Consider the following 10,000-nt stretch of genomic DNA (forward strand, 5'->3'; position numbering starts at 1 on the left):
CGAGTTCTCGGGAATGTGGCTCATGATAAGTGTCGCCTCTCACTGTTGTTAAGCTGTGGCAGTTTAATTATACTAGATTGTATGAGTAGCTTTAATGTCACTGGTCGAAGTGAAACCATAATTAGATAAATAAAAGACTGACTTTAGAGTATTACGAACATATCTTTTGTAGCTTTAAAAATGTATTTTTACCTTGTTTTGTATAGAAAATCGAGGTTTCGATTTAAGAATCAGATGAAAGCGAGAAAATATTAGTAAAGACAATAGCTTGTTCATCCGTGTACACACACACACACACACACACACACACACACACACACACACACACACGCACGCACGCGCACACACACACACACACACACACACACACACACACACACACACACACACACACACACACACACACGCACGCACACACACACACACACTGTATATATCTATATAAAAAAAAAACATACTGAGCGCTCATACCTGAAACAAACGGGATTATAAAATCTGCAATTTAATACCCACCTTAAAATGAAATATTCAAACAGTTTTACTGAAGTATAAAAATCCAATAAAACATCAATACATAACAAGTTAACGCTTCTTAATCAATATTTAGCTTCATGCATAATCGAAAATAAACTATAAAATCTTTCTCCATATAGTACGTGGTCAAATCCAACTTATACATATATATTTTACATTCCTTTTTCTCCCCCCTTCTCGAAACAAGAAATAGAATCGAAGAGAAACACATGATAGTCATTCACTGGACGCTCAGAGGAGAGGACTTAAAGCATTAGATTCACCTAAGAAACGTGGGGCTGTTTGTGACATTGGAAGTATTGTACTATGCTGGAACATAGATTCTCTCTTGTGCATTTCAGGTTTGTTATTTGGTTTGAAGTTTCGTTTGCGAATAATATATGTATGTATGTATATATATATATATATATATATATATATATATATATATATATATATATATATATGTGTGTGTGTGTGTGTGTGTGTGTGTGTGTGTATGTATGTATGTATGTGTGTGTGTGTGTGTGTGTGTGTGTGTGTGTGTGTGTGTGTGTGTGTGTGTGTGTGTGTGTGTGTGTGTGTGTGTGTGTGTGTGTGTGTGTGTGTTTGTTTGTGTGTTTATATAACCTGAAAATAATTAATCTGTGAATTTTACGAATAATGATCAAGGATTCATCTTACACATCCTCCCTTTAGGCAAAACAGCCTTCAGGATCTGGAAGTGGTAATAAGGGAATACAATTACCACACTTATCCATAAAGAAATGCCTAGCTAAATTATCTGTACATGGTTTCTTTTTCTTTCCCCTTTTTATTGTGCTGCAACCCTCGAGCAGCACACTGGCACTATCTTGGCAGCTCCATTACTTTTGGCACATTGAACGCTATGCTACGGTGACGTAGAGAGATACTTACATGATGGATTGTATCTCTCTCTCTGACAAGCACAGGGAGCAACATGGATAATGCATTTGCTTAATCACAGAAAAATAAATCACTCACACCAGCGAGAAATATACACTGACAATTTAGAATCTAAATGACAATGCATTGTTATAGACTTAATAAAAAAAGACCTTTCTTGAACCAAGGTAAGCTATACAGCCCCCATCTTTCCCCAGCTTTGTAGATTAGGACAGCGGGAGAGACTGAGAGATTCACTTGAAACATTCTCTGCATTGTGTCTGAGTTACATTCAGTTCACCAGGTCTCCAGAGAGCAGAAAAATATATCTGTACACTCAACATACCTTAAAAATAAAGAGTGGAAATGACCACAAAATTACTACTTTCAATATATACTACATGTAAAACTGTATAGAGGAGGCTTTGAGCAGACAAATGCCTCATGAGCTGCTCCTTACAAGATGGGTGTGTATCTTACAATCTGACCTCCATGGCGGTGGGTATAGAACACACATTGAGTAACTCACATTCTGATTTCCGCTGTGGTGGGTTCATAAATCACGTAAAGTGGGCACAAGGGGCGACTTAATAATAAGCCATACATATATCCCCATAATTCAAAATCACTTTCAGCTGCGTGCGCGGAAGAAAAGGCACGAGGAATTCGTCAAATATCCGCAGTGGCAGGCTGGCCTCTTCTCTCCTCTTGTTGTTATTCCTGTTCAGGTCGTCGCTCCTCTTGCGTAGGTCCCCGTGGGCGCCTGTTGTTCCTCGGCGATTTGCCCACGGGGTATGGCACCTGACTTATTCGTTCTTGTTGTTGTTTTTCTCACAATAATGGGTATGACTCACATGCGGGTCTCCTTGCAGTGGCTCACTTAATGCGTGTCTCCATGGTGGTGAGATTATACACCCCGCTTCATATGTCTGTCTCCATGGTGGGTACACGCTGCTTGCGGATCTGGGGAGGAAAAGGGAATCAGCCCTGGGAATCTTAACATGGAATGATGAAGAAGGAGAAGGAGAAAAGATGATGGAGATGGAGGAGGAGGAGAGGGGGAGAAGGAGGAGGAGGAGGAGGAGGAGGAGGAGGAGGAGGAGGAGGAGGAGGAGGAGGAGGAGGAGGAGGAGAAGAAGAAGAAGAAGAAGAAGGAGGAGGTGAGAAGGAAAATGAGGAGAAAAAAATAGAATCAGAAGCTGAAAGAGAAGAAGAAAAAAGAAGGACAGGAAAAAGAAGAACAGGAAGAAGGAGAATAGAAGAAAAGGAGAAAAAAGAAAAAGAAAAAAAAAAACACTTGGGGGGAACTATTAACTCTGTTGGACTTACCAGTGTTCACTCCCTATGGTAACAGCTATATACACATTATATCATGGAGAAAGCATGATGGCAATGGAAGAAAGAGACTTAAACTGACTGAATGGAAAGTTTTCACGAAAGAGGGATGTATTTAGAACCAATGGGTCGGGGAAAAAATCGTGTTTGTGCATGTTTCTGTTTCTACTCGTATCTCAGTTTCTATTCCGGATTGGACATTTTTCTCTTTCTTACTCTTCTAATAACCTAGAACCGAAACTTATTCTACGACAGCTTCACAGGTGCTACCTACCGTGGCAGCTGATATCTAAGAAATTAGGCTTAGACGCTTTTGTTCTTAAGACGCGAAACACCATTTCAAATATTATGTTAGATCGTTTGCTGGTTGGCCAAAAATTCAGGAAGATAATTATATGTAAATTAATCATAACAAGCGCTGGGGAGCAAGGTTTCCTAGTTCCATTACGAACCAATGCATAACTTCAGTCATTTATTTATCATGTTAGCCAATGACTTTATCTTTTATGAGCAATATTCAAGCAATTCAATTTTTTACAACAGCCGTTCATGATGATAAGCATTCCTTTACGAAAGGGCAAGACTGAGCAGAGAAGCAGCCGTCCAGTTCTATCACACACGTGCTCAGACGCCAAGAAGGACCAGCCAGCCGAAGCATCTCCCTTTAGCGAGACATTTACTTGGTCGCTCAGTCCTCTCTCATGTTCCTCCCTGTTCGTGGAGACTCGCCTCAAAGGGCAAGTGGGAAGACCATGCCACGCACTCTGCAAGTCTATAGCGCTGCTGCTGCAAGTGCTAGTGTAGAACAGACAGTCTCCTTACTTCGACTGGATATGATTATCAAATCTAAAGTATATATTGTATAACTGAGAAGGCTGTGAAGTTGGTATTTCTGTATGTGACTTTGATAAAAAATGAATATATATATAGTTTCGAAGAGCCTGATGACTAGGGAAAAAAATACTACACTGTTAAAATGATCCACTAATTGTTAAACTTACAATCTATTTTTCTCTTTCAAAATTTTCACATTTTTATATTTATTCTCAGCTGGAATTTTATTTAGGTGTTTCAAGCAGCAGGTCTCATTATCATTTTAAAAAAACATTCATTGCTAGGAAGGCAAAAATACGTTAACTCCATCTCGAGATTTTGTGTGTGTTTGTTTCAAATACATCACATTTGATTGAAAAAAAAAAACTTAGGATTTGTTCATTTAGAGAGTTTGATTTTTTTCTGAAGTAAATTTCGTCAAAGAGATTTTTTAACTTATGCCTAAAATATTGGCCACCGTTTAACATCATGTGAGTCATTTTCTTTTTATTTTAACTGTCGCCCTGCTGCTTGTACTGTTCGTCTCTTTCTACCTCAGAAATCTCTCAGGTGTGTGTGTGTGTGTAGAGATAGATACATATATAGATAAAGATAGATAGATAGATAAATAGATAGGTAGATATATCTAAATGTATGTATATATAAATACACACATACATAAATGGAAATATATATATATATATATATATATATATATATATATTATATATTATATAAATATATAAATATATATATGTATATATATACATATACATAAATATATATATGTATATATACATATTTATATAATATATATAATATATATATATAAATATGTTATATATATACATATACATGTATATATACATATACATATATATATATATATATATATATATATATATATATATATATATATATAATATATACGTAACATATATATATATAATACATATATAATACATATATACATATATATACATATATATGTATATATATATATATATATATATATATATGTGAGTGTATGTATATATATGTATGAATATATACATATATATATGTGTGTGTGTGTGTGTGTGTGTGTATGTGTGTGTGTGTGTGTGAGCGTGTGCGTGTTTACTATTTCAACCTCTAAAATAGTAAATAAGTAAATAAGTAAAAAAAATAAGAAATAAAAAAACAATCATACCTAAACCCTCCCCCTACCCCCCTCCCCCCCCCCTAAAAAAAAAAAAAAAAAATAGAGGAGCCAAAATGACCAAACCCAGAACACCGAAGCAAACCCACAACCCCGCAACCCCGCCCGACGTCCCCCGAGCCATACCCTGTAGGTGAAGGAGCCGTTGATGCAGAAGAAGAAGAGCATGACGAAGAACTGCACGAGCGTGAGGCCGATGCCCGCGAAGATGAAGGTGTTATCCTGGTCGTAGTAGTGCCGGTCCCAGAAGCTGTGGTAGTAGCGGGACTTCTGCACCAGCCAGCGACTCACGAAGAACACGTTGATGATGATGACGGCGATGGGCTTCAGCGTCCACATCCACGTCACGACTGGCTTGTACTGCGGATGGGGAGGGAAGGGTTGAGGGTGAGGAAGGAATGCCTCCGGAAGGCGCGTGCGTGCGGTTGATATATCAATGTTTTTTTGTTTTTTTTCTACTATATCTGTATGTTTTTTTTTCTCTATGCCTATATAGGGAGGTGATTGTTTTGTATTTTTGGGGGGGACTGAGGCTCCCTATATAATCCTAATTTAGTTACGACTGTATCTTTTCTCGTCCAGGATAATCTGCACTCCTACGATGTGATTTTGCTTTTCACATTTGAACTTCATATATATATATATATATTTTATATACTATAAGGGTTATGGAGTCTTCATATGATAAATAAGTGGATTTTTTAGTCATCAATTTCATCTCTTTGCACATTGTTAAGTATCCGTCTACGTATGCATCATGTAAGCATATGAATAATACATATAACACAAATGGAGGAGGTCTTTATTATAGCTGTATCTTATTTATATTTGTGTACACGTTCCTGTGTTTACTTTTGTTTCGTGCAAGCATATATTTACTAATCAAGTTCCTTCTTACTCCATTAGGTTCACACGTAAACAGGTCACTTAACCAGAACTTACGAATTTCGAATCACGAATCCTAACAATAAATGAGAAATAAATAAGAGCCAAAAATCCACAAACACACAATCTTAAGGAAACGAACACAAACACATTGACACCAATACAATACCGTCACCATGTCACCTTGAAATAATAATAATGATTATAATAATATTATTATTAATAACAACATAATTTAGCAAAAATGCAATGAAATAAGCAAACAAAAGTCCACAAGCCCAAGGAATAAGAGAAATACCAATCACTGCCCACCAACACCCCCCTCCCTCCCTGCCTCCCTTCTTACTTCTTCTTCCCACCTCCTTGCCCTTCTCCCTCCTCCCTCCTACCTCCTCCTCCCCCTCCTCCTTCCTTCCTCCCTCCAACACCAACCTCCCCCCTCCCTCCCTTCTCCTTCCTTCCCTCCTTCCTTTCCTCCCTCCTTCCTTCCTCCCTCCCTCCCTCCCTCCGTGCCCACCAACGCCTCCCTCCCTCCCTTCCTTCCCTCCCTCCTCCTCCCTCCACCTCCCTCCCTCCTCCCTCCCTTCCCTCCACCTTCACTCCCTCCCTCCCCTCCCTCCTCCCTCCCTCCTCCCTTCCTCCTTCCTCCCTCCCTCCTCCTCATACCTCCTCCCTCCCTCCCTCCCTCCTTCCCTCCCTTCCTACCTACCTCCCTCCATTCCTTCCTTCCTACATTTCTCCCTCCCTCCCTCCCTTCTTACCTACCTCCCTCCTTCCCTCCCTTCCTTCTTTCCTACCTCCCTCCCTCCCTCCCTTCCTTCCACCCTCCCTTCCTCCTTCCCTTCCTACCTACTTACCACCCTCCTTCCCTCCCTCCCTTTCCACCTACCTCCCTCCCTCCCTCCCCCCACACCCACCTTGCAGAGGCCGATGATGAGGATGGTGGAGAAGAAGAGGCAGCCGACGCCCTCCGCGATGCCGATGTTCACGCGGACGCTGTGGTCTGTGGGGGAGGCGACCCTGGATTAGCCTTTGTCTGTCTATGTGTCTGTGTGTCTGTTTGTCTGTCTGGTTATGGAGATACTTTTGTGTGTCTGTGTGTATTATGCATTGGTGTACACATGTAAGTACATATTTATGTCACTGTCTATTTATCTTTCTAACTCACTCACTCTGTATCTCTTTCTCTCTCCCTTTCTTTCTCTTTCTCTTCCTCTTTCTCTCTCTTTTTCAGTCTCTGTTTCATTCTTTCTTTCTCTCCTTCATTTTTTTCTCTCTCTTTCATTCTTTCTCCCTCTCTCTTTCATTCTCTCTCTCTCTATCTATCTCTACCTCTCTCTCTCTTTGTGTATATGGGGGTGTTTTTATGTGCGTTCATGTGAATATATATATATATATATATATATATATATATATATATATATATATATATATATATGTATATATGTATATATGTATATATGTATATATGTATATATGTGTGTGTGTGTTTGTGTGTGTGTTTATGCGCGCGCGTGTGTGTGCTTCTGTATGCATGCGCAAGTGCGTGCGTGTTTAAACATGTGTTTCGTAAAGTGACCCGTCAGCGGCGAGCGGGCCGCCACTTACCTGTATGGTAGAGGTAATACTGGCACAGGCGGATGCCATGGTTCCAGTTGCACCTGTAGTGGTAGGCCAACTCGTAGCCATAGAAGGCACAGGTGGCGATTCCGTGCAGCTGGAAAGGGGGTTGTGTTATTAGAAGGTTTCCCCAAATATGAATATGAGTTTTCAAGCCGTTTCCTGCTATAATTCCAAAGCATCAATACTGACTTTGTGATTTCTTCTGATACTGTTCTGACTACAGGCCCAGGTTGCAGGGGAGGAGGGGGGTGGGGTTGCGGCTCACCAACAAAGACTAAATCTATCATTCATATCATAGACATTTTGATAATCATTTCCTTGTGACTTTAGGAAGATATAGACTAAGAGCTTAAACGGTTCATAATCGCCTCCCATGGCTGGCACTATTGTACACCCAGAAATTTCTACTATTTTTAGAGAGGCTGAACCCGGGGCCCCTACAACGGTTAATTTTTCTCTCCTTTTTTAAATAGATGTTCTTATTATAACTGCTATGACTTTCATTTTCTGTATAAATTATAATCATTATCATTATGATAATTATCCGTGTTACAATTATGATTTCTTAGTGTTGCATTTTCTTATGTCATCTTTATCATTCCCACGGCTAGTATCAGTGTCTCTGCCAGTATGATTATAACTATCAGTTGTCAATATCATAATAATTTTGTTAGCTATACATTCATCGTGTTTTGTATCATTATTATGATCAGTATTATAATCCTCACTCTGTGTTATAATCATAATTGCCAGTATTACAATTTCCATTTCTAGCAGTATTCTCAGTATTGTAACTATATTTTTCAATATTATGATTTTCACTTTCATTTTTATAATCACCGTTGCTATACTATAATTATCATTGCCAGTATTATTATCAACAATACCTGTAGAATCATTACAGTATTAGCGTCTTTATTGACATTGTTATTATTATCATTGACAGTAATGCCATTATCATTGCTTGTATCATAACTATCATTGGCAGTATTGTAATTATCATTGACAGTATTATAATTATCAGTAGTAGTTATTATTATCAGTTTTATAATGACATTTTATTCTAAATCTTACAGGTATCAGTGATATCACTAACTTCTTCAACAACAATCGTATTCATCACAAACTGCAATCAATATCACTCTAACCAACACAACTACCAACACCATATCAACAAAGAAATAAAAAAGATAAGAAATGCTAACAAAGCCACTTACGAGATCGATGACGGCGAGCAAGAGGCCGAAGTTAACGATGTTTCTCAAAGAGCAAGCCATCGCGGTGGCTTTCGGACACGTTGGAATTCACTCTGCACACACACGCCCTGCGGGGGGAGGGAGGGAGGGAGAGGGGGGTTAGCTCAGATTAATTTGGTCACTGACGTTCATTAAGATCTATTATACAAATGGAATGATCTCTAGATAGAGAGGTAAGTAGACAGGTTATATAATCCACGTATTATATATATATATATATATTCATTTATATATATTTATATACATATAAATATATCTATATATATAAATATATATATATATATTTATATATATAAATATGTATATTTATATATATGAATATATGAATATATATATAGTTATATAAAATGAAAAGGAAGACTGGTGTGTTTTTTTTAACTCTTGCTGAATGTTCAATACCCCCCACCAAAATGAAAATGACAATTGGTAGCGTTTGTCAAAATACACTCAGAATACATTTAAATAATCTATGCATTGAACTGTCACTGCCACAACATGTATGACCGCAGTTCAAAATATGTAATAGTCACAGTGTCAATGCCACTGACGCATTACAGTGTCCATCATCAGGTGCACAACCGCCACAGATGTTGCTAGTGTGCTGTCATCCTGCACTCCACAGCCTCGGCCACACACCTGCCACAACACAGGTGATTCTAACAGGTGCCGCATGTCTTCAAAGAACCTTACGTTGCACAACCATAAAGCGTTGTATGTGCACTGTGTTCTTTACCTTTGCACGGTATAGAAGGAACCATTATTTACTCGAATAATGAAAATAGAACACAAAAGGCAAACAAGCGAACCACACAAGACAACGACCTCCCCCCCCCCACACACACACACACACAAACACACACGCTTCCCCTCCCTCGAGCAATGGACAAAGGGGAAGGGGAGGGGGAGGGGGAGGGGAAGGGGGAGAGGGAGAAGGTGATTTACTCAACGAGGAAGTTGCTAAACTAAATGTAAAAGTAACCAGCGAACTACTACGCGACGGAATCTGTTTATGGCTTCGTTGAATGACATTTTGTACGCGAGTTTTAGATGACTTGACGATGTCTCTGGTAGTCATCATCGCCACGAGGAAAGCGAACGAGAAGAAGGCATATAAAAAGAAGAGGAAGGGCAAGAATTGAGGATAAACGGGTAAAAGCGCGACAGGAAAGAACCGCATTGCCATAGGCACAAGAACACGCCATCCATGAGTCACCAGGGGCGTGTGGGCGTGGGATTATGCCAAAGCATGTGCTGTGAACCGCTTGATGGTGAGGGATCGCAGCACATTGTAGGTCAGTGAATTCGCCTGGAAATTGCTTCATCATTTTCGAGTACTAAAGGAAGTGACTCGGTTGCTCGGCCGCTGTCCTTTCGATCACCATCGATGGCAGTGTTGATGTGTTCCTTCCGCAACTCGGATGCGTTATGTTTACGGTATAGATTAATATTTATCTATATCTATCTATCT

The 10,000-nt window shown here is 39.2% G+C and overlaps 1 protein-coding gene across 3 annotated transcripts in view; it reads right to left on the bottom strand.

The window, feature by feature from the left end:
* Positions 1-10,000, bottom strand: part of LOC147468274 (uncharacterized) — a 33,399-nt gene that overhangs the window by 2,452 nt on the left and 20,947 nt on the right. For all 3 annotated transcript variants that reach the window (XM_086555281.1, XM_086555282.1, XM_086555283.1), the window contains exons 2-6: positions 8,494-8,600; positions 7,262-7,370; positions 6,571-6,656; positions 4,895-5,128; positions 1-2,382 (exon numbers count right to left, since the gene is read on the bottom strand). The exon at positions 1-2,382 is cut by the window's left edge and continues 2,452 nt beyond it. In XM_086555281.1, coding sequence (XP_086411407.1) covers positions 2,341-2,382; positions 4,895-5,128; positions 6,571-6,656; positions 7,262-7,370; positions 8,494-8,553 — 531 coding nt within the window. In that variant the 5' untranslated portion in view covers positions 8,554-8,600 and the 3' untranslated portion in view covers positions 1-2,340. The remainder of the gene's footprint in view (positions 2,383-4,894; positions 5,129-6,570; positions 6,657-7,261; positions 7,371-8,493; positions 8,601-10,000) is intronic.

Source organism: Penaeus japonicus, unplaced genomic scaffold (genome assembly GCF_977035675.1).
Source record: "Penaeus japonicus unplaced genomic scaffold, GWHDUDI00000001_assembly GWHDUDI00000030, whole genome shotgun sequence".
NCBI lineage: Eukaryota > Metazoa > Arthropoda > Malacostraca > Decapoda > Penaeidae > Penaeus > Penaeus japonicus.